At 36.9% G+C, this 25,885-nt stretch overlaps 1 protein-coding gene and 1 long non-coding RNA gene across 4 annotated transcripts in view; one reads left to right on the top strand and one right to left on the bottom strand.

Moving 5' to 3' along the window:
* The window catches only part of LOC145664949 (uncharacterized), a 36,660-nt gene extending 22,386 nt beyond the window's left edge, over positions 1 to 14,274 (top strand). The window contains exons 2-3 of the long non-coding RNA XR_014127539.1: positions 11,063 to 11,219; positions 13,570 to 14,274. This is a non-coding gene — a long non-coding RNA (uncharacterized LOC145664949). The remainder of the gene's footprint in view (positions 1 to 11,062; positions 11,220 to 13,569) is intronic.
* The window catches only part of LOC145664948 (uncharacterized), a 38,927-nt gene continuing 15,042 nt past the window's right edge, over positions 2,001 to 25,885 (bottom strand). For all 3 annotated transcript variants that reach the window (XM_081732077.1, XM_081732079.1, XM_081732078.1), the window contains exons 5-7: positions 25,229 to 25,372; positions 16,252 to 16,401; positions 2,001 to 13,231 (exon numbers count right to left, since the gene is read on the bottom strand). In XM_081732077.1, the coding sequence (XP_081588203.1) occupies positions 12,980 to 13,231; positions 16,252 to 16,401; positions 25,229 to 25,372 (546 nt within the window). In that variant the 3' untranslated portion in view covers positions 2,001 to 12,979. The remainder of the gene's footprint in view (positions 13,232 to 16,251; positions 16,402 to 25,228; positions 25,373 to 25,885) is intronic.

Genomic DNA, 25,885 nt, shown 5'->3' on the forward strand with positions numbered 1-25,885 from the left:
TGATGATAAGAACTTATGTTGGTGCTCACGATCTTTGAGACTGTCTTGTTATCGAGACGAGACGCGAGCAATGTCCCCTCTCGTGAGCAACATTAAAACTAATCCACATTACTGCTTACATTTCTCATGGCTTTTGCTTTCCAGTCTAATCAGGTCATGGTTTCAAAACGAGTTAAAACGAGCTGAACGAGGGAGCCATTTATCAAACTCGACTCGTGACCATCCCATCTTTGACCGCATCAGAGACTCCTCGCACCAGAGGTTAGCGCCTTACCACTGAACCACTATGCCCTTAAAAAGAAACAAGTATTTTTGATTTTATAAAACAACTCTTTAGGTATTTTATAATGACATCGAAAAATCGGAAGTCATGAGAATATCCCGAGGAAACGTACACTTACAGGTCGTAGAACAAAGAGAACTTGAAGAGATCGATCATTTCAAGTATCTGGGAAGTATTTTGACGAAAGACACGTACTGCACCAAAGACATCAGGCTAAGAATTGTCATAGCCAAAGAAGCATTCAACAACAAAACGCCACTCCTAACTAGCAGCCTTAATATTGGACTAAAGAAGAAATTGAACAAGTGTTATATATGGAGTATTGGAATTCATGGTTCAGAGACTTGGCCATTACGGAAGTTAGAGAATAAATACGTAGAGAGCTCCGAAATGTGGTGTTGGAGGAAGATGAAGATAAAATGAACAGAGAGAGCAACAAACAAAGATGTTTTAAAACGGATAGGAGAGAAGAGGACGCTTTTAGCCAGAATCCTTCGTAGGAAGACCAATTGGATTGGACACATCTTACGAAGAAATTTCTTCTTCACATCGCTATAGAAGATGGAAAGAAAGCGAGGAATAGGAAGAAGTAGAACACAACTGATCATGATTTGAAAAATAGAAGAAAATGTTGGGAGTTAAAAGAGGAAACTGAAGATCAAGAAACATGGAAGAAACATTTCCAGGCCCAAAATGAAAATTAAGAAAAAAACTCATTAGTCCCAGGTAGGGTTCAAACATTTCACAAATGAAAATCCGGTACGCCACTAAATTACGAGAATCTTTAAAATATTGAAAATGAAAAGTGTTATATACTAATTTACTTTCTTTCATTAAATAGAGTTGTTCAAGTATTACATAATCACATTTTAGTAGACCTTCTCCCTAGTTAAGCAAATGTAAGTAGATGATTTACCCCCTCTCCCCTTGTAAGCATTTTTTTTTTTAACAGGTTGACTGCCATGAGTACCACATTACTTGCCACTATTGCCGTGAGTACCAAATTTGGTACTCGCCACTTGTCCCTTCTTTTACGTGGGCCTATATCGCTACTCAATTCCATGTGTTTTATCATGTATTTGCACAGAATTAAAATTACAGTAGCTTTAGCGTTTAAATACCTTTATTTTTAAGAAAGTTATTGCACTATAGACATAAAAGTTTTGTATTTACGTTTTTTCTTTAACTTTTGAATTGTCATACTCAGAAGTTGAAGAGAATAATTATATACCTTAACGTGTGGAAAAAGCAAACTATATTCCCTTCCTTTCAGGGGCGGATCCAGGACCGAATTCTGGGGGGGGGGGTTGTCATACTGCTAGTTAGAGCTTCAAACTCTGGGATGGGTTATATATATATATATATATATATATATATATATATATATATATATATATATATACATATATATATATATATATAAAATAAGAAAGTTTCCTCTTCTGGGGGGAATTGCCCCTCTCCCCCGCTTGAATCCGCCACCGCTTCCTTTCTTCTTTGCTGAAATCCGGGACATTTAAGCGTCCCAAGAAATATTTTCGGGACGCAGATCTGGATTCCGTAACAGTCCCGGACTGCCCAGGACGAATGACAACCCTAGTTCCAGGACCTGCCAAAACGCAGAACACTTAATAATAAGGATATAAGAAACAACAAAACATTTTAATACAGAATTTAACATAAACTTCATACTCTAAATGAAACAATATAAATGCTTCTCAACTCTTTTTATTTACCTGCGAGGCAAGTAACAATGCTTTATTTTACAACAATAATTTTTTTTAAACCAAGTCTAGTAGAATAGGACATATCTAATATGAGACACTGGAGTATAATATATATTCAGACGCATCGACACATATACATTACAAATTATGTGATCAAAAATAAAAGGATCCCGAAGAAGGCATAACTAAACATCAATACGGTACCGCATGATATTTATTTATTTTTTCTACTTCTTTCGCTTTTAGTTTAATGAAACGTGTACTAAAAGTGATTACAGCACTTTTATTTCTTTTGTGATAATTCATCACAAATTGAATGAACAAATTTTATATTAGAAACATTTTCTCATATAAATACAGGTGTTAAATAAAAGTGTCACAATATTTTGGGATCAGATTCATCAAAATAAGAAAGAAAAAAAAAAGTTCACATGGACCTGTGCTCAAAAGTGGATAGTTTCGGAGTTATAGGGTGACGAAAACGTGAATTTTAGAAGCTAATAGCTCCACTATTATGGGACCTACCGTAGTGGGGTCAAGACATCAGTGAGGAACTGGTATCTGAACTATCCAAATATCCATCTTTAAGAATACTCAAGGATTTGCACATCAACTTTTCGAGAGGTAGGTGGAGAGTGATCAAGTACTCCCAAACAGCCTCTTTGAAAATGATTGTGCAAGTACCAGAGGTCCTGAAAGATGGATATTTGGATAGTTTACATACTAGTTCCTCAGTGATGTCTTGACCCGACTACGATAAGTTCTATAGTAGTGGATCTATGGACCTTTAAAGTTCATTTTTTCACGTATTCGGCACCGTATAACTACGAAACTATGTACTTCCGACCACAGGTCCATATGAACTTTTTTCTTATTTTGATGTCAGGAATCTATTCCCAAAATATTGAGACAATATTTTGTAACACCCTGTATATGCAATATACTGGGTGTATCAAAAGTCCGGAACCATATCGTTTGTTGTATTCTTTTAAAGTTACAGTTACAAATTTAATCGTCAACTTTTAGGTAATTTTTCCAGACTTTCTTTAGAGCATTTTATAGGTATATTTCTATATTTTTTAGGTCATTAACTTCCGCTCCCTTGACGGCCGTTCGGAAAGTAACCTCCGATTGGTTAAAATTAACAAACACCAAAGTAAATAAGAAGAATTTATTATATACATCTGAAAACTACTTCTTTGCTCTATTTTTCAACATAGCTTCCATAAACATTCGAGCATTTATCATATCTCTGCACTAGCTTCGAAATTTCATCAGCATAAAAATCTCCCACCGTGTCTTGAGCCAGCCTGTGACCGCATCCGCTTCTTTCAGCTCCTCATTGTCACTAAAGTGCTGAGACCATATAACACAGTCCTGGAAATTTGTGGAAATTAATCGGAAAGCTCCAAGATTGTGAAACGTCGATTTTCACGAACTTTTCCATCAATTTTCAGAACGAGTTCATCAGTGACCACTCCTCTCTTCGTCATGAATGTTTGTTCATCCACTTTTAAATGAACGAACCCATTCAAGAACAACTCATTCACTCATCACACTTGGTCCATACACAGCACAAAGTTCCTGATGAATAGCTGCAGCCGAATATTTTCTTTTGCCGTAAGAAAACGTATTAACAACTCGCACCTCGCACTTGGCGGAGTTTTCTATTGCAGCACACATTTTGAGACACTACAAAAGTAGAACTAGTGATCACATAACCTTCACTCTACCACGGCTGGGATGCAGACTGATGATCTACCGAACACGTCTGTGCAATGATGGTAGCGTTGTCCCCACTACTTCACGCGTAGTCACCAATCGGAAGTTACTTTCCGAATGCGCCTCGTATATATATATATATATATATATATATATATATATATATATATATATATATATATATATATATATATATATATATATATATATTTGTGTTCACCTATGTCAGTGTGGTAAGCATAAAATTAACTCTAGTCTTCATCATTAGTCTTGTGAAAAGAATTTCTGCACATTTTGTGTTCATTTACTGATTTGCATTGGATTTATTTAGTTTTTCGCACTACACTTATGTCATGCGGCCTAGATATTAGGGCTGGACTCCACACCGAGAATCGAACACACGACTACATAAATTGTTCACTGAACTTTGTTACGAACGTACATAGGAACTCAATCTATACCAAGTTATTTAACTGAGAGCCCGTTTGTGAGATATTAAAATAAAGTTTTAAAAAACACATTACTTAAAGTATCTAGCGTATTACTAATAAAACATCACAGCACATCACCTCAACATATAGTTAACGTTTATAATATACACCTTACATACACAATATTATACAATAGACAATATTATACAAAATAGTATTTACATATTTCCTTTAATTCTTCCAAACCTTTTGCGGCTTGTGATTTTTGCTCTGAAATCTATTTACACACAACCTATTAAATACGTACAAAGATTTGATATGTACAAAATTGGTGAATTTGTAGATTAAAAACAATGAATTTGTTTCTACTATAGATTAACACATTACATATCTTAAATACAATATGTAACATTTACTCTAATTCTATATAAATACGGACAACATCAATTAGTGATCTATCTTACAGTACTACAAATTATGCAGTAGGCAGCAAAAGTAATGCTGCTCCTATAATGTTCTTCTGTCAATAGTTTCGGAACTGTTTATTCATTGTGATTCAATTTATGTTGAAGTCACAGCTGTAGTGTAATAAAATGGTGCCCCTAACACAGTGGTGCCCACCTCCCCTCATGTCCATGACGCAACCCCCCTCAATTGTCTATCCGTAGGTGTTCTTCCATGAAAAAAAAAATCTTTTCGATTAATTTTTACACCCCCTCAAACACATTTATATAGATTTTTAACCACCCCAAATATTTCAATGACGCAGTTTGCGTCATAGCCCCCCTGCCTAACAACAAGTAACTTCTGTGTCCTGATCATTTTCAAAACATTCATCCACTACTATCCCTCTGGCTTCTTTCCTCATTTACATGATAAAATGTAAAAAAGCACACCGGACAAAAAATATCATCCATTTTTGGTCTATTTTTATCATTTATAGATAGTAACACGTGAGTAAATGGGCTATCACCATGGACGCATGGCCACTGCAGCAACCACTGTGAGTTGGTTGTATGGAAACAGCTTGTCAAGATGGGTCGAAGAAGCAAACATGTGACAGAATGGAGAAAAAAAAAGCACATAGTAAATGTTGATGTATTAAAGCAGACTTTTCAACGTCTCTATATGAAATAGTAGTACACGCGTGTGAGTGCAAAACGGTCTAAAAATTGTGCTTACAAGACAACTCTAACCCACAGGAATGTGTTTCATGCTTTGCCATACAATATCGTTTTCATATTCGACAAGAATTGGTGCAGTCTATAAATGAGTTTAGTGTCCCTTTCAACAGCGAGGCTATAAGACAATTGGGCCCACAGCTTAACGTGGAATCCGAACTCCATGAGCTTCCGCCGGGAATCGAACCTGGCTTCAACGCTGTCCACACAGTCACAAGGGAGCTCCGTATAGAAATTCATGCAATGGGTATTTGAAGACAAGTACCACGAAACTGGACACCTATCAGTGTAGCATAAAGCTACACCTCAATGAGTAAAAGCTACACCAGATACTACGCTGCAACAACAGAAAACATGTAGTGTGTTCCGACAAGTCGCAATGATGTAAGGCTTCAAGTGCACCGAAAGACTAATGAAGCACTTCAGTGTGAGGTTCAAGCCGGGAGAGGTTCTAACAATTTAGGAATGCTTTTCGTACCATGGCTTGCTTCCACTCTTACATTAAGTCATGAATGTGAACATGAACCGCCATATTTATTTGGAAATGGTCAGTAATCAAGTGGTGACTATGCAGTGAATATTCTCATCTTCCAAGATGACAACGGCTGTACTGACAGGACTCAGGATTCGCTCATAGCTTGGGGAACAGTCAGGGATCATATTGAACTTTGTCTGCCTTGCAAAATCCCTAAGGTTAAATCCAATTGAATGGTTGGATTGGAATTTAGCGTCCCTTACAGCATCGAAGCTATGTGAGAGGTGGACCTATAGTTTAAGGTGGAATCCGAACCACCGTAACGGGTTCAAATTTCAATTTTCTCCCACTGGAAACTGAACCCGGAATCTTGGGCACCAAAGACACGGACCCTAATCACTAGACCCTAGATGGAAACTGAATCCATTGAAAACCTGTGGGACTATTCGGAGGAGTGAGTGAAACGAGGAACAAGGTAGTCACAAACTTTGTTGGAACAACGAGATCTACCGATAAGCAAGACATGGCATAGCACCAATACATTGTGGAGTCACTTCCAAACAGAACTCAGGCCGTTATTCAGGCCAGAGGCGGTATTAGGCAAGTCCTATGGGAAGTAACTAATTTTTTCGTGCGGTGTGCTTACGTTTATCGTAACGCAAGGAGAAACTAATTTAAAATCTAGGGAATTACTTCTATAAATGTATGTACAAAGAAACAAGCTGCTTTATGTGCCCTTAAACTTTTGTTCTAGTGGTTGTCCAAGGAGGGTCCTGCTTCAACTAGAAAGAATTTTGTTCTTTTTGTTACAGAAAATCCTATTCTCGAACCACTCACTTCCTTGAAATTACCGACATAAGAAATTCTCAGGATGAGAAGACACTTTTGCCGGGCACTGTACAAACGATTACCTTCTCTGAGAAAAAAATAAATTGAGGTAAATATAGTGTAACCTGTGAAAGTTTGCCATTCTTGGTTTACGAAAAATGTGAAATTATAGAAATTGCTGAATTTAGAAAGATTTGGAGCGTTCAGTGCTTTTGGACTTTTTGGACATGTCTGTTTGTCTGACATGTCTTTCAGATGTCTGTCTGAAGCTCCTTTCAAAATTTAAAAGGTTAATATCCAAATGTAAATAACTCTCATAAGATTTTTTTTTAAGTGTAAACTTTTCTATGTAGTTAAGCTTCCGAACAAACTCTATGTCTTTCTTTCTTACAACTTTACTAATGTTATTTGTTTCCCTTGTGTTCTGAACGCTCCATTTTACTCTACTGGGAAAAGTTTATTTACTTGTGAAAAATATATAAATAAATTATATTACAAGTATTTTCAGTAATGTATTATTTTAAAGACCAAGTTACTTTGTTTTTCCTAGCAGTGGCACGTACCTAAAGTTATTTAAAATTGAAATATATATATATATGTAAAGTAACTGTTGTTAAAAGAAAGTTTACCTGTATAAATAGTTTGGTCTTCCCACCACTATCGGTCTTCCAAAAATATTTAAAATTTGACATAAATACATAATTGCTCCAAAATACAGTTATAAAACATAAACATGTTTATTTCAAGTAATACAGGACAGAAGTACTGATGCATTTCTAAACGATCACCAGTCTAGATTTTCCTCCATTTTTTGTTTTCGAAAGTCATTTAAAATCATATACTGTATATATAAATGAAAGATAATTTACACTTTATCTACTTAAAAGCTACGAAAGTCCATATTTTCATGTCCAAAAATAAATTCAGTGAGAACGCTTAACAACTTCGTACTACGTTTGACTTAATATTAAATACTGATGAAAAATGTTTAGAAAGTTCTAAGTTTTGCATGAATGACTATATATTCCTCTTTCTAAACTTCACACAATTTCACAAACATATATGCTGCTGGCGAGCAGACTGCACAATACCGAGTGCTTTACACATACAGAGTAGCCCAAAAGTAGGTATACAGTACCGTACTGATCAGCTCATTGCATTTTATATCATTTCTTACCGTTATCCATCAGATAGACTTAGTTTCTTTATTAATTGGTCTTAATATGTTTTTACATATATACCTTACGCTCGGAAGAGCCAAGCAAATAAACCCATAAACTAGAATGTTATATTTGATCAATGCAGGGGTGTATACCTACTTTTGGGCCACCCTGTATAACAAGATACCTCATTTTCTCTCTCTCTCTCTCTCTATTGTATGTGTTTTACTACGTGCTAAATTATGATTCGCAGAAAAGATGTTGCGGACGCTCTTGTAAATAAAAAAAGTCATATATATATATATACATAGGTTGGATAAAAAGTACTGGCAACACTGCCGGCACGCGCCAGTCTAGTGACGGAGAACCGCGAGGTGGCAGCACAGGGGAAGACAATCTCAGTTTAGGAACTTAGGTGAGTGGAACGCTGTTGAGTCAGTCAGTCAACGAGAGCAGTGGCGTCAAATTGGTATCGCGAGTGGAAGCGCTCTAAACACAATGTTCACTAAACATGAACAGCGTTCGTGGATCAAAATTGAAGTGACACGTGGTTTTCAGGGACTGCGGGAAGCCTGTGGTGATGCAGCGTTGCCATACCGCACCGTAGTTCGGTGGGTTAAAGTGTTTCGTGAAGGCAGACAGAACGTGGAAGACCACCAACGTTCTGGACGACCTCCAGTGGACAACATGACAATTCAATTCCTTGCATCCTTGCTGGACGTGGATAGACGGTGGACTGTGCGTGAGTTATCGGCAGAGGTTGGGGTGTGCCATAAAACTGTGCTTCACATTTTGAACGACATCCTGGGTTTTCGCAAAATTGCAGCACGTTGGGTTCCACATGTCATTACCGAGGTGCAGAAATGGTACAGATACGCAATGGCACAAGAACTGCTGGACCGCCACCAGAGGGAGGGTGACAATTTCTTGGGCAGGATCGTTACCATTGATGAAACCTGGGTTCGATCCTACGAACCATGTTTGAAGCGCCAATCCAACGAATGGAAGCATCCCGGTTCCCCTCGGCCAAAGACTGTGCGCCCTAGTCAGGGAGGAGTGAAGGTGATGTTGATAGTGGCGTATGATGTCCAAGGGGTTATCCTGCACCATGCTGTACCAGCAGGGCCGACTGTGAATGCGCCATATTACTGCACGTTCTTGCAACACCATCTGCGTCCCGCACTTCGGAGAAAACGACCTGATCTTTTGGCATGGACCCCAATCATTTTGCACGACAATGCACGCTGTCACACAGCTACCGCCGTGACGGACCTTTTACGTGCCTGGAACTGGGAGATTCTGGGACATCCACCATATTCGCCGCATATGAGTCCGTGCGATTATGACCTGTTTTCCAAGATGAAGCAACCACTTCGCGGACAACGATACAACACCAGACAGGCCATCCTCAATGCCGTAGGGCGGTCGTTGCGAGACATAGCCAGAGAACAACGTGCTGACGGAGTGCGGCGCCTTCCATCGTGTGGCAGAAGGTTGTGGACATGGGGGTGATTACATTCAAGGAATGTAGAACGTATTTTCCCTTCTAATACAGTCATTTGTAAATTATAACAATTGTGCCATTACTTTTTATCCATTCCTTGTATATATATATACAAAACACAGCAGAAGTCTCTTTTAGATAAAATTATTACTTTTCTTTTGGTATGTAAAAGTTGAATTTTGGGTGATCAAGGTTGCTACTTTCATCCTAGCGTCTTTTCGCTACAATGGATTAAGACTTCGGCGAGTATTCGATACATAATGAAAAGAACAAAAAGAACGAATACAAGCAGGAAACAAAGCATATCACAGCATCAACATGCTGCTGAAAAACAAGATATAAACAGAAGAACAAAATTAAAAATATATAGAACCCTCATAAGACCAATAGTAACATACGCTTTAGAAGTATGGACACTCGCCACAGAAAACAACAATAATCTACGCGTATTCGAAAGAAAAGTATTAAGGAAGATTTATGGTCGTGTTAAAACTGGAGAGGAATGCAGAATACGCTCTTATACAGAAATAGAAGAAATTTGAAAAAACAAGCACATAGTTCGACACATAAAATCACGAAGACTGAGATGACTGGGTCACGTGGAACATATGGAAAAAGATCGCCTTCTCAAAAGGATCAGGAATGAGATATTTTCCAGCAGAAGAAAAGGGAGACCCAAACAGAGATGGATAGATAATATCCAAGAGATTGACTTTTAGTTTAACGTCCCGTTCAGTAACGAGGCTATATGAGACGTGGACCTACTGATTAATGTGGGATCCGAACAACATGAGCACCCGCCGGGAATCGAACCCGGGTCCCCCACGCCGTTTAGCCACGTGGAAGCTCAATATCCAAGCGAATCTCCGAATATTGAAAGTGGCTAACTGGAAACAAACAGCTGGAGACAGAAGAAGAGATGAGGCAACTGGTGGAAAAAGCCAAGGCTCATACTGGGCTGTAGAGCTGTGTGGTAAGGTAAGTAATGAAAAGAACAGGCTGTAAAATAAATACATTAATTAAAGTGTTAATTAGCAAATCATACTCTCTTAACTTTACTGGCATTCCTCTCCCCCCCCCCCCCCCCTTTTCTGTCATGATGTCAAAAAAAATGCTGTTGTTGGGTCTCAGAATTTAGTTTCCGATATTAAAACGTTGATGGTAATTAATTAATCAATTAATGAAGGGATAAATGGGAAGGGGAGGGAGAGGGAGAGAAAACACAGTACATTCAGAGAATTATTAATTACAAATGTGAATAAAGTATTTCTGATAGAGCTTAAAGCCTGTCATTCTCATTACTTACCCAAAATTTATTCAACACCTCGTTCGTAGCTAAAAGATTTGGGGAAAAAAAAAGGTGACAGCCCTGATCAACGAATATTCAATAATTCTATAAAACAAATAAATAAATAAATATAAAGGCAAAATAAGATTGGAAAATGTAATTGCTTATTTTAGTAAGAATGTTTCCTTGACGCAATACTACAACCTCTTCTATACACCATCACACTACTATTGTAAATAGTAAAAAGTTTTAATTTTGATTGTACGCACTCGTAATATTATATAAGAATATAACATTTTGTAATTTACCTTTTCAGCATGTTTTATTACTGTATTGTGCTATATTTAAACCTTTAATAATCCTGATTTTTTTTTCTGGGTTGACTGTTACTAAGAAGAAAATATATCGTGTTTACATATTGATTATTTTACTGATTTTAATAATCTCTTATTAAATTCTACAGATTCAGGACAAAACCTAGAAATTTTACGTCCTTGAGTCTACGAACTTTAAGGTATTTGATCACAAGGAGTTCGATTTTTCTTCTTAAGACAATCAATCCAGATGACGAGCTCAGGACCATTAGAGGATGATAACAGAATAATACATGCACTAAAAAGGTAAATATAATTTTTAATTATACTCTTAGTAAATAGTACTTAGTAAAATAAGAATCTCTTCTCTTTTCTCGTTCATTCTCTACAAAACGTTAAAACAACAACTTTAAAAGGTAACAGACAACAGAAAATTTATAAGAAGTGTAACAATTAATATATAAATAATAATAATAAAAAACAAATGCCAGCAGTGATGAAGAGTGCCATCTACCGACAGATGGAAAGGAAAACGACACGAGTTGAGCTGCTTCTCCTAATAAGAGTTTATATCATTATCACAAAAAGACTAGTCCTACATTATTTACACATTCTGCATAGAAAATAATTAATACTCCAGGAATAACATCACTGGGTGAATATGCTTTTTTTCTTTCGACACATATTCCATTTACATATTAATTTGGATCAACCTTGGTATATGTCTTTGGGTCTACAGTGGCTTAGTGCTAGATTGCTTACTTCTAGTGCGGAGAGAAGGTGGGAGCTGGTTCGATTCCACCTCACGCAAAGTGAACTTTATGGTAGACTAACATGTGTGTGTTTCCACCATTCCACCATTTCGCTCATTATCATGGTCTCCTAGCCTCGAAACATAATTATGGGACGTTAAACTTAAAATAAAAACACATTTTCAATTGCTGAAATTTTCAACGAGAACTCAAAATCTTCATCAGTGGCTTCTCTCTCTCTTAAAAAACTTTTACTGTAGACTCACCATATCAAATGACATCACTCGTTTTAGTAATCAAATACAACAAATGTTTTAAAACTTTTTAAACTTCTATTTACCAGAAAACGACTCAATTTAAAAATTCGTTAATTTACAAAATCTTAGGCAAAAGTAAAGACTAATCATTGTATAGGAATTCCAAAAAGATTTGTGTGAAAAATAATAAATAATAGAAAAAAAACTAGTGTAAGTGTGTCAAAAATTTGTAATATGTGAAACGGGAAATAATGGAGTATTAGCACTCTTTATAGTCTCACAATGACAACTGTATAGTATATCTGCACCCTTCAAGAAAGTTTTACGGAGCATAAGAAAATTTCAAAAGTGGTTCGGTAAAAGTTCGAATATTCAAAAGCATAACTCTTGTTACTGGTAATACTGAGGTATTTTACATATATTTTTATTACTAGAAATGCGGCTTTTGTTAGATCCTCATGTATCACAAAGATTGATGAGATAAATTTGCAGTACAAGATTACAAAAAGCTGAGGAAGATGAAAGGTTCATGTTGAAATTTTCCGCAATTACACATGTCTAGACGTATCCCAAGGTTACTTCCAGTTAATATTTGTGATCATGTATCAGCTTGGTTCCTGAACTTGTTATCCTATACAAATGTTACCAGTTTCGCATTTTCACTAGTGGTACACCAGATTTTTTTTTTTTTTTTTTTTTTTTTAAATCTTGATTCTAACATTAACTCAATACGTATTTAGAACAGTTTACTATACGTACAAATGGTGTTTCGAGTAAGTTTTTCATTACGAGCAGAAAAAAAAAAAAATATCATTGGAACTAATGACAAAGGACCAACTTTTGCTGCCAATTGAACGAACTCACATACCTGCCTACACTTAGAAAAAAAAAACGATACAAGAACAACGTTACTCACAACACTTGCCTTACAACACTGTCAACAATATCATCTCATGATAAGAAATATAATTCTTAGGATCACTTGAACGGAAGAAAAAAATACACCACATTCATTAGCATAGCTAGTACGAGACGCACATAAAAACACTACTTAATATCAAAATAATGCATTCACTTCGTCATCCGAACTCACATTACCATCAAATATATCACTGATTTTCACAGCTCTTTGTGTATAGAACAGAAGATGTAATGCATAGTTTTCTCGCAACACAAGCTCCTTCAGCCGACGGCATTCCCAAGAGCGGAGATCCCACCCGCTCAGCTCCCCAAGTCGAGTCAGCTTCGGACACTGGGCGAGTAGCAGGTCCACGCTCTCTCGAGTTAGCTGGGCGTACCGAAGCATCAACTGAAAAACAAAATGAACTTTTATGTTTAACCTACTGATGACAGTTAGGAAGAATATGATGGTTCGAAATGCTTTATGCAAATTATGAACACTATTGGGTTGTTTTGCAGATATCATGTTAGTGATTACTACGTAAAAACATAACGAGATAGAATACTTTAATCAACTAATAATGTAACATTTGAACTTGCTCTGATAAGCAAAGATTGCTACGGGGTGTCCCAGAAGTAATCACTCACTTGTTAGGTGTGGTAGATTAGGCTGTATGATTGATGCTGTTGTTTTCTTGTTTTGTTTGTGTTGTGGTGTAATGGTGTTTTTCTTTCTTTTTTTTTCAGTTGGCAACACTATACGATGGCGGCTCGCCTGACACTTGAAAAACACAATCGGTGGAGGAAAATCCCGACTTCGAGAACCACATAGCCTGGACGGACGAAAGTTCCATGTGTCAGGGTCAGTGAACTGTCATAATTGTGTGTACTTGCGTCCTGAAAATTCAAATGTGGTAATTGAATATAATCACCAGAGTCCTGATGTGATGGTTTGGGGTGGGGTAACGCTTGACGGTGTACAGGGGTCTGGGTGTACTTGAACTTACTGGAGGAGTCTGTGATACTTCTGTTGCAGGAGGGAGATGATTTTGACACTGTGGTGGCAGCAAGACGGTGCTCCACCACACTTTGCCCGGATTGTCCGTGACTTTTTGAATAACACCTTCCCCTGGCGATGGATTGGTCGTCGAGGAACAGTGGAGTGACCGCCACGGTTACCAGAGCTCACCTCTCCCGACTTCTTAAGGGGACATTTGAAGGACAAGGTATATGCAAGACCCATAAACAGTTGCGAATCACCCAGGAATTAACATTCCCGTTCAAATGTGCCAAGATATGTGCAGAAATGTGCGTCTCTAGATGCAGGCATGCATCGATGTTAATGGCTGCCAGGTGGACCTCCAAATGGAGAATAGGGATTAGATACTGTAAAGCACTTGATTTTTACATCATTCCTCTGTACCTACAATTCTTGTTTATAATAAAAATGTACTCGTACTGATCACTCATAGGTGAATCACTACTTCTGATACACCCTGTATGATAATGTCAATACTTAAGTCTTATAAATATACTAATAATAAGATAAAATTTAATTACATTTTTCTACGAGAGTGGTTTCTGGTAAAGGGTAAGCCTTCTCGTAAATTACTACACATTTCATAACTTAAATGGAAATAAAATCTGATCAAGCAAATATTACTAATTTGTGTCATAGTTTCGGCAATATATTACTGCCTTCATCAGACGAATTATTCATTAACATCAATTTGCAAGAATTTTCATAGGAATTATGCTGCTTTAAAACTGTTTTATAAAAATAACAAAACTATGTTCATTATTCGTAGAACACAAATAACAACAATAAGAATCTTACACAAGTTTACTGAATTTTACCATTTCTCTGTCGTTTCTATATTGCAGGAAAGTTCAAATTGTCAAATCAGTAGTTAGGACCAACTATGACACATTTCAGGCATATCTTTTTGGATACAACAATTAATGTAATACATGTGAGGACATAGTCAGACCTTACCTAGACATGTCATCAGTACCAAAATATTAACTTCGGAAAAAAAAACTGGAAAAGCGAAAATTAAATCTTTAATTCAACACACTAATAGCCATACGAGTTTGGTTTAACTTACATTAGTTTTGAACTCGGGGCCCTTGTGAACCAAATATAACTCACACGTCTCTTTACCTTCGAAACTGCTTAGTATGCAGAGACTCACGCTACCATGCTGTAACATTTATGTAATTCGATTCGTGGTTCCTTGAGCAAAACCATCTAGTTGAATAGATCGTGGACATAGAACAATAAAAAGTATGTCTTTTTCAGCGACATAGAAAGGTCGTCTTGTTCTAATTTATTTTCGTAATAAAACATTGTTGCCCCCAGAGAGCTTCTTCGTAGGTATATAGTTAGCGTCCGAGCCTTTGATGTTGGAGACCCGGCTTCGATTTCTGTTGGAACTTATGTAGTTCGGACGTTAAATTGTAGGTCTACGTCTCAAATAGCTTCAGTGCTCAAAGGGACACTAAATTTCAATCCAACCAACGAATGTGGCCCAGGTTTTCTTCTTTCTTCTAATGAGGTGTTAATGTCCCACAGTTTTGCTCTTTTGACAAACAGAATGGATGATTTATGAAGGGGAATGCTTATGAAAGAACTGATAACATGAGAATGTAGGAAGAAAAGGAAAAACCCTGGAAAATTTCCACGAACATGATGATGACGATGATATCTACCACACACTCACAGGTGAGCGCTCTACCACTAAACTACCGTGTCCCCTCGGAAGTACCTGATTAGTATAGAGGGAAGGGACAATAGTAGACACTCCTTAACCCCAGTTATCCTCCACCCAATCATAATGCATGTGGTGTTAAACTCAATCGAAATAGCACGAATAAACCACACACTTTTCGAAAATGAAATTACATGAAATCTTTCAGTTTAACGTCCTACGATTATGCCCTTCAGGCTAAGTGAATGATGATGGAACAATTGGTGGAATAAGAAAGTGGGAGGAAACATGAGTATCCCGAGAAAACCCACGGACACGACAAACTTACTTGACCCGAGATCGAACAAGGGACTCCACGCACCAGAAGTAAGCGCTCTATCACTGCGTCACCATGTCCCCTACGCGCTTTTCGAAAACAGAAGCACACCAAGTACTTACTACGCATGCTTTCTATGGGTATGGGCTAGGGTTCAATCCCCAATAAGGGTGTATGTGGTTTAACGTATCCCTTAAACCGTAGCCTCATGATTTATGTAACCTCGATGTTGTAATAATAATAATAATAATAATAATAATAATAATAATAATAATAATAATAATAATAATAATAATAATAATAATAATAATAATAATAATAATAATAATAAAAAGCTAAACAAATTCCATACAAACAGTATTCTGTTACTTGTTTAAATGTTTATCCCACCATAGGACGTACCATTTCGAGATGCTGAAGAGGGTTTTTCCGCATCCATGATTCGAAGACGTCATCAGTCAAACCACGAACTCTCACCAACTCAATGGATTTCAAGCGATGTGCATTTACCAGAAACAAAGTTCCACACTCCAGCGATAAGGGGCACGAAACCTGTAAATAGAATACACACAATGTTTTACTTCTACATTTTTAAATCTGCAAAGCTTTGTAATTTCTTAATCTCTAATAGGCGGCTTTCTCTTTATTACTTCTAGCGCATTCACCAGTTAATCTGTAACTCAGTGTCCAAGTTGTCTAATCTGTCAGGAAATGAAATGAAATTAAATGTTCACTTTACTTTGTGTAAAAGACGATGGATGATAAATGTGTGTGTGAATGATTACAGAAGAATTGGTGGTAAGAAACAGGAAAACCTCGAGGAAAACCACGTTGTCTACTACAAGTTCAAACGATCTGAGATCCAATCAGGGACTCCCTGCACCACTGCGTCAACTGCATACTTCGAGGACAAACCAATTAATAAGAACGGAAGACGGTAATATTCCAAAAGTAGAAATCTCACACTAACTGAATCAACTTCGTAATAGGAAGGAATGACAAAAACAACATTCACTAGAAAACGATCCGGTGGTTAATGTTGGTGGTTAATCCGGTGGTGGTCGATCAGATTAAATAGTGAAGATTTTCACAGATACACTTAATAATTAGAGAGGGAAAGTATCAAGAAGAAATACGAAAATATGAAATTTTAATTATATACCTTGTTAAAGATGAACCACGAGAGTAGCCCTAGAAGTACCCGACTTAACAGAGAAAAAACAAAATATTTGGGAAAACTATTTTTATTTCTCCTTTTAGCTCGATACACTTTTCCCAGTTATGTTTAATAGCTTCGATATCCTGTTAGTGGGTCTAAAGGGGGAATTAAGAAATTCTCATGTTATTTAAATGAACTTTTTTTTTTTGTACCTATAATCTCGTTTTTTTGGGAATTGAAATAAAAAGTTGAAATTTGGTATGCTGGTACGTTTTCATTAGCGTTACCTAAGTAAATCTTCAAAAACAAAAATTTCCAACTGTAGAGTGGTTTTATGGGGAACTGAAAACTCTTTCCCATGTTAATTATATGAGACATTTTGTACACCTCAAAATGTTTAGGCATTTCCGGCAGGATTAGAATGATGAAATTTGGCATGATTGTAGCCTTCCAGGACTAACCCACAGGAAAATTGCCAAAAGTAAATAATTTTAATTTTTAAGGACTCTAAAGGGGGATGAAGAAATTCTCATGTTATTTAAATGGGCGTTTTCTTGGGATACAAAATCTTATCTTTTAGATAGCTGAAACACAAAAGTGTGAAATTGCGTAGAATTGTGGGATAAGAGGTACGAGGCCGTGAGCCGAGCAAACGCGGGGGTCTGAGGGGAGGAGCCCCAGCTAGCCGAAGGCTAGTTTATTTATACGACGAAACTAAACATTGACCCTATCCATTCAGGCAGAGCAGATAAATCAAGTAAAAATGAAATTTTCCCTGATGTTTGATATAATGTTCCTAGAAATTTGTTTCCCAGAATCTAGCTGACGGAAAACATAGGAAACAGTAACTTCGTTTTTTAGGTTAGTCAGAATGTAGGCCACGAATACTTTCTTATTCAGACTGGATTAATTATTTTTTAATTATGGTCTTCCAAATGAAATGCGCATTAGATTTATATAGCACATTTTTGTTAGGATAAATGCTTGCATTGATTACGTGTTTGTTAAATGTAATGAAAATTTACTAATTTCAAATTTGAAATTATTTGAAATGTGGGTTTATTTATTTATATATTTATTTATTTATATATGAAGGCTAAGGACAAAAAATAAACTTATTGAGGTACACTAGAGAAAGTAAGTGTTATATTCTCAATTTCCGTTTTGGGGTGATTTTAAAAATTAAACTATTCCCCACAACCACACGAAATGAAAGCCTATTTAACAGCAAAATGGTTTTTGAGATCATGTTCGAAAAGTCACACTGTGGATTACAAATATGTACAAATGCAATGAACGTACTGAGTGATTGTGATGAAAGTGCTTTCAACAGAATTACATGTAGATAATACCTACACTCATATGTTCACGACATCACATTGCTTTTGCTAAAACTCACATAGTAAACCACGGATTAACAAATCATGTCCCTAAGCACAATATTTTCCTTAGACAAAATTTGAACGATCCCTCCCTCTCTAATTTGCGGTCGTACTCATTAGAAACCAACTACCAAATACTCCATAAGAGGAAACACGAAATTACAGAACGAAGTGCGTATAACGATTATCAAGGAAGTATATAATCCTGATTTAGTTCATTGTACTTCTAAATCTAAACATTCAACCTTCGATTCTGGAGAGGATGGGTCGCTGACACTAACGTCCTGAGATAAAACTATGAAGTTAGACTTACCATGAATTTCAGCACATACATGAAACTACACGAAGTGAAAACTATAACATACACCAATCTCAAACTAAAATCCTACGACTAAATCCTACCCTGAGAAGTTCTTGGATTTGAATGAAACCTTACTAGAATTGCAGAAGATATAGAAAATCTCATTTTTGAAGCTAAAGACTAAGTGTAATAATGTCCAGTCGCTAAATACTGACAACCGCAAATTAGAATTACGACGTTCACTGCTTGCGGGAAAATAGAAAATATTGTAATATTTGCGTGGGTAGAGACAATGACAGTCCGGAATTCTAGCCCTTCACCTAATTTATTTTATAAAAATATTACAAAATAGTCTTTGTATCTAGAAAGTGAATATCTTAAATCTTCCTTATTACCAGAGAAGTGAAGGAAGGAGATGTTTTAGACGACAACTCTTTTAGCTCATAACAGCCTCCAGGGCGTCTTCCAGCGACTTCAGGATACGGTACTTTTTTGGTAACCCCCTTAACTCCAGAGGTTTGGCTTGTGGTTAGGAATCCCTCTCGCTCATGGCAGCGTCCACGGATTTTAGGCAAGGTAGTACTCCTTCGTATAGGGTACCCTCAGGAGCAGGTGTTGGTTAAGTGATCAGTGGTCAACTGATACTTCTGTTCTCTTTGAGTCCATTTTTATAGGCCATTTCTGGTTGACTCGTTCTTCTTCGGTTCCCGTCGTGTTGGCTTTGTGTCTTCTTGGTTTTATGTATATCGTCTGCTGTACTAATCCTTATAAACAATAGCACGTGCTGCTTGCACTGAAATCCTCACAATATAAAAAGAGGTGGTGGTAGGACAAAGAGCGATTTCATTGCCGATGCCTGCTATGAGAATAAACAGCTTAGTTTTGTTTCTTTATGGCTCACTAATTATCCTTCCTCCCAGCCATACGTGCAAATGCTCCCAGATAATACGTTACACAAACCTCTTGCTTTAACAGAAACTCCAGTTGCACACACTTAGGCATCTTGTTACCAGCAATTATATTATGATGCTGATCCATTTATCACGGAAATTAATACAAAAAATTGCCAGACTGCAAACTATTACCAGTGCGGACTACCGGAAAGGTTACGCTAGCATACACTTATTCTTTGAATATTATCTACTATTACGTCCAATCTTTCCAAAATAAGACCTATTTTTCACACCTCCAGTTCTCTCATATACATTCACTCTTTCACGAGGTGTATATGAAACGTGTTGACCAATTTCACGTAAACAACCAGTCGCTTACCTAACGACTTACACGCCGGATCCAGAACAATTGTTTGTATCAATCACTCTCCAAAATTTGTTCCGATTTACAGTATGTTAAAATAAGAAGTAGAGCAAAGCTTGGAATAGTAGACAGGGCGTCTACTCTCGGTACGATCTATAAATTAGTTTCCACCGATTACTTTTTTCTTTTAATTTTTTATTTTTAATATAGCGCTCTATCTGCTATTTTCGGTATATTTAAGCAATTTATCCTATCATTCTAGAAATTGTTGACATTAGGTTCTATATTCAGAATATAACTTTTCACCACAAATCCCATTTAGTTCCGAGATTTTTAGAGAACGCCTTCCATTTGGTAACAACTAACTCTCTTCCCAACAATACACTATAAATTAACAATCCAGAACGGTACCGTTAACGATGCATCGAAAAACGCTTAAAGCTGAAATTCAGAGGGAACTGCATTGCATATTTCGCATTTAATTTTGCAGGTTTTATTCTATAATTTCCGGCCCAAATTTATAACACCAAAATTTACGTTTTAGCCGCACTATAAAACCGTTATTGCTCTTATAGTCAAGAGTAGAGTTGTGAGTAGAAAATACTATTTTCTACCCGACTGTACAATGTTTAAATTCATGATATTTCGACTTCACGTGCTGTCATGCCTAGAGATTGTCATCTTTTGAAATTAGTAAACAGAGCAGTTAAACGTCTTGTTTTGAACAAAATGTATTTAGGTTCCGTTGAGGATTTGAAAACAAAGAGAACTACAACTAACTCTACGGCTTATGGAACACGGAAGTTCAATGCCGCTTTCACAAAAGCTCTTCATTGACTTGTCTCTAGCTAACTGGATCCAGTTTCTAGTTTGTATTCCTATTTCAGCGAGAAGCATCTTAATATTGTCCTCCCATCTGCACTATTGGCCGTTTTCCGATTGGTTTTCCAGTTAAGATTTTGAAAGCGTTCCTACTTTCTTCCATCCTGGCTATATGTCCTGCCCACCTAAGCCTTCTAGATTTAATGACCTTAACACTGTTTGATAAAAGGTATAAATTATGTAATTCCTCGTTATGAAGTTTCCGCCATTCACCATTCTCTTTCCTCTTGGATCCGAATATTCGTCTCAGGATCTTGTTCTCAAATACTTTCAGTCTATGTGCTTCCTTAAGAGTAAGCGACCATGGTTCGCAACCATATAGAACAGCAGATATGATTAGCGTTTTATATATTTTAAGCTTCAAATTCCTCGATAGGATTTGCGACGACAAAAGATTTTGAACTGAATAACAACAAGAATTACCTGCTTTTAGTCGACATTTAATTTCTTCGTGATTATGTTTTTGGCCTGTTGATATTGATCCTAGAGATCTGAAAGTACCCACTTTATCGAAATTATTATTTGATATTTTAACGTATTCATAATTTGTCATATTATGATCCCGACGAAGTTCCATGTATTTAGTTTTCTCTGCATTTACTTCTAAACTATGTCCCTGCAAGCGTTTAATAAGACCTCTGCATTTCTTTCTATTGTTCTCCTATCATCCCCTATTAAATTTATATCAGCATACGCCATAACCTGGTGAATACCATTGAATTCTAGGCCCTGGTTGCTATCTTTGATTTTCCTTATAGCGTACTCCAGGAGAAAGTTGAGGAAACTACAACAGAAGTATCAATTTTGACGGTGAATACATGAACGTTCCTCTTTTGGAAAGTAATATAGAGCTCTTCGACCCAAGTAACAATAATTAAGCAAACACGTTACGCGTGGAAAAAAATATATGATATATTGCTGGCTTCTTGTCGATATTATGTTGACGTATTTGCTTCAGTGTTAAATACTATTGTTCTCCTCGAGTTTAAACATGTACATTTTATTTAAAGAATAAGCAGACTATTTCATCTATTTTTAATTATATTTCACATGCTTTTATAGAAGAGGATAAGAACATATAAAGAATCACATTGAAGTTGATGTACTGGATAGAAGTAATTCTACTATTAACTCATTTATACAGGGTTTGTCCCAAAAGCTCCTGGAATGATTTTTAAAAAATCATTTATTCAATATCAGTTTACAATCTTTACAATATCAGTTTTTCAATCCTTTTATAACTTTTCAGTTTTCTCCCCCTGCTTCGATGCACCGTTGCCAACGTTTCACACAATCGTTGAAGGCGTCCGGGAAGTCGTCAACGGCAATCTCCTTCAGTGAGGTCGTCGCGGCTCCTTTCTGAGTCTGTTTCGTAGCGTTCCTGGTACTTCAACAAACGCTGCTTCTTCATCTCACTCGTCAGGGCTTTTGGTACCATTTTCGCGCAGACTTTCCTCATTTGAAGATCCTCCGTTAAAATGTGATGGACGATTGTTTTGGGTATTCCACTCTCCTCTGAACACTTAATCATCCGAACACTTAATCGTCGGTCATTGTCCAAAACTTAACGCATTTTTTACACCGAGTCGTCCGTTTGTGATGTCGACAGGCGTCCTGAGCGCCCCGTCGTCGTTGACGGACTTCCGGTCTTCACGAAACCTCTTGTGCCACATGAAAATTTGGCTTTTTTCTTTTTCATCGCCAAGTCACCGTGCGCTTTCCGAAGCATTTCGAGCGTCTCCGCCCCGTTTTTACCCAGTTTCACACACAATTTGATTGAATAACGCTGCTCCAAAAACTGCTCCATTTTTTGCTCGACGAGGATGCAGTAAATACCTCTGCGCGGAGTGTGACCCTGCCTCAACAACTGCCCGTAGGCGACTGATGCCGGTCTCGTTTCCAAGCTTGGATCCCCCACCAACTTGTCCGCCGGCCTAAGCCGCGAACCGTCAGCCAGCGTTGCTAACTACAAAACATCATTCTGGGAACTTCTGGGACAAACTCTGTATATAAGTTTGAAGACATACAGTTATTTCTGAAAACACTTGGATTTGCGTGTTCTCAATACTAGAGTTTTTACTCCATCAATTTACCGCCCATATCTGAAACCATTTCTAATTTTTTTTTTAAACATAATTTTCTCAAAGTTCAAAATTACAGCCTCCTCTATACCTTCTCTGGGCAGTTATTACAAAGATTGTTAGTTTTTCCTGTGTATTTTAGTTGCTTAACGATTAGCACGGAAAACAAAAAAGTGTCGTTGCTTTTAGATTACACAATTCGCGTCCACTTCACTGAAGAACAGACTCTTCACATCCTTGCACCACTACAGGGCTATAACTCTCAACTCAAGAAAAACATTCTTTTTACAGAAAGAACTTCTTTCGCTGGACAACATATTATGAAAGTTTCAGAACAAATTAGAGAGAGAGAAAAAAAAAAACTGTCCATATTATTATATTCTATCAACATCCAAAGACTGCCAAAGAATCTAGCGCTTCTTACGTCTCTATGCTTATTACAAACTTTATGTACGTTATTACATTAAATTAGTGCAAACTTATGAGCACCTTAAAAAAAAAAAAAAAAAAAAAAAAAAAAAAAAAAAAAAAAACTACTTTTAACACGCTAAAACAGACAAGAGTCAGTTTGTCATACGATGCGACGGAACTCTTCTGGTTATGCGGTTCTATTAATCTTTTTGCTACCTAGGTATATGGCGATCAACGATGAAACCGTCATCTCTTTCTAGCACTTTAGATTTAAATAATAGGTTTTTGCAAGAAGTGAAACTTATCCTTGAAACACTTAATTAATTCCAAAGAATCACTTCTCGATATATCTTACCGTTTTTTTCTCGATAAACGGACGTAGACTTATGATATTTATGCACAGCATGTAACTTGGAAGTCTACAAACCCTTCTCAAATGCTATGTTCATTTCATACGGATTCAGTTATTTTCCTGTGAGATGAGACAGACAAGAAGCACAAACTGTGTCTAAGTCTTGTATTTTTTATACAACTTTTCCGGTCATTTATTGAATGGACCTTGTAAATACTGAACATTACTGTATATTTCTGAAATTTTCTAATAAGAGACTTTTTCCAGACGTGTTTATGTGATACGCTCCACGAAATACTCTTTCTTCATAACGATGTTACGGAAACTTTAATGAAGTTACTAAACGCCAGCGATAGCATCATACGTAAACGTGTACTTGATCTTTTTATCGAGCTTGATGCTAGTGTCATTAGTTCGGTTTTAAGTAAGCATTGTGTTGCAAAGAACACAGATAATGAAATAGGGTCAAACAATTTTCAATTTTCACTGTTCAATGGTTATCGTGTTATACAGATGTAACTAACAAAACATCCCGTCCAAATCTTCTACGCTTTTGCACCACGGCCATTAACCTAACACAGAAATTGTTTCTTTTGCAATGAGAATTTTCAATCTTGTCATTTGGGCCTGGAGCATATTTTTTGCATTCTTAAAGAAAGAAAGAAAGAAAAAAAAAAAAAGCAAATTGTTGACCTTTTAAGTGCTTCAATGCTATCAGGGCTCATTAAAGCTATCTCGATCGACACCTATGCCTACAAACTTCACCACAAAAGGCGTTATGCTTCCAACGAAATGAAGTGAATTCTCCCAGAGATCAAACAATAGTTCCGCAGTCTCGGTCTATCACTGAAGACCTGATAAAGGAATCATTCTCTGCATGGGCAAGGAAAAGTGCGCTTAACCGTTGTAAATGATGCATGGTCACTGGGTTTAACGAAGTTAGAGCCTTTCTATCTCAACTGTGCCCTTACTGGAGCTGCTGTCGATACGTGATTTCCTGTATCTCCCTCGAACGAGGAGGAACAACTTGCTGCGGCCGAGATCTTTCAATTGTCTGGAAGCGGAAGCGTTGCCACAATGAATTATTATTTCAGGGACTTCGCTGTTCTCTGTCTTGTTAACCATTCTAAGTAACCTACGATCTTCACTCGTCAAGGCCAAACGACTGAATGACACATTAGCAACACAGTTGATGTCATTCACTTCTTTTCCCTAAGCAAAGGGAGAGTTTCATCCGCCAGAGGGTGGTGGGGGTGGGGCCGAAGTATAGTTCGCATGGTTTCCGAGGGCACATGTGGAATAGACATGCTTTAGAGATTCTGTTTAAGCGTACGAGATATACAGGATATGAAAAATATTAAGAGTTTTACTAAATATGAACATTTTGTCAAAACATTACGAAATATGAAAATATCAAACATGCTATCTCGATTTGACATACCACTAAATATTAAAATTTGTTCCGATTTCCCTTCGAGGGATGGTTCAAAATTTGAAATTTAATTTTTTGCCCTTTCATTTTTTGTTAATAATACTATAATTTAGCTTCTTTACCTTAAGTTCCGTAAGTTTGGTAAAAACTTGGTTTCCAGGAGCAATTGGTGACACGCATCGTAATGGTTCTTCTGTGACGTTCAGCCTTTCCAGATGAGGACAACACTTCGCTACAACACCCAAATCCATTCCTGGACTCGACAACTGAAAATTACGAATTTTAAAATCATCTATTGGTTCAGTCTACACACTAACATTTAAAACAGTCAGTGTTTCACTTTCTAAATCTAATAGCTTGGATAAAAAAAAATGGTCAATACAATGTTCTGTGATGTTACAGTTTGCCTTTTTCCATTCTCAGTAAATTACACAGAAACGAGGAGGAACATGGTTAATACAATGCTCTGTGATGTTAGTTTGCCTTCTTCCATTCTCAGTAAACCACACAGAAACAAGAAGCAGCAATCAAACAAAACACAGCATTAGCAAATGTAATAGTAACATGGAAACAAGCATGGTCTTTCTATTTCTCATTGCCGATGATAGTAGTCTCTCATTCTGATCCACTGTATTCGACGTCTACACCAAGTTCTCCGTTACTTTCCATATATAATAATAATAATAATAATAATAATAATAATAATAAAGAAAAATAAATCAGGGAACAGAGTCAGCTTATTGTGAAAGCGCGTAGCATAACCTACTGAGAAAATTACA

Source organism: Thermobia domestica, chromosome 11 (assembly GCF_964235325.1).
Source record: "Thermobia domestica chromosome 11, izTheDome1.hap1.1, whole genome shotgun sequence".
Classification (NCBI taxonomy): Eukaryota; Metazoa; Arthropoda; class Insecta; order Zygentoma; family Lepismatidae; genus Thermobia; species Thermobia domestica.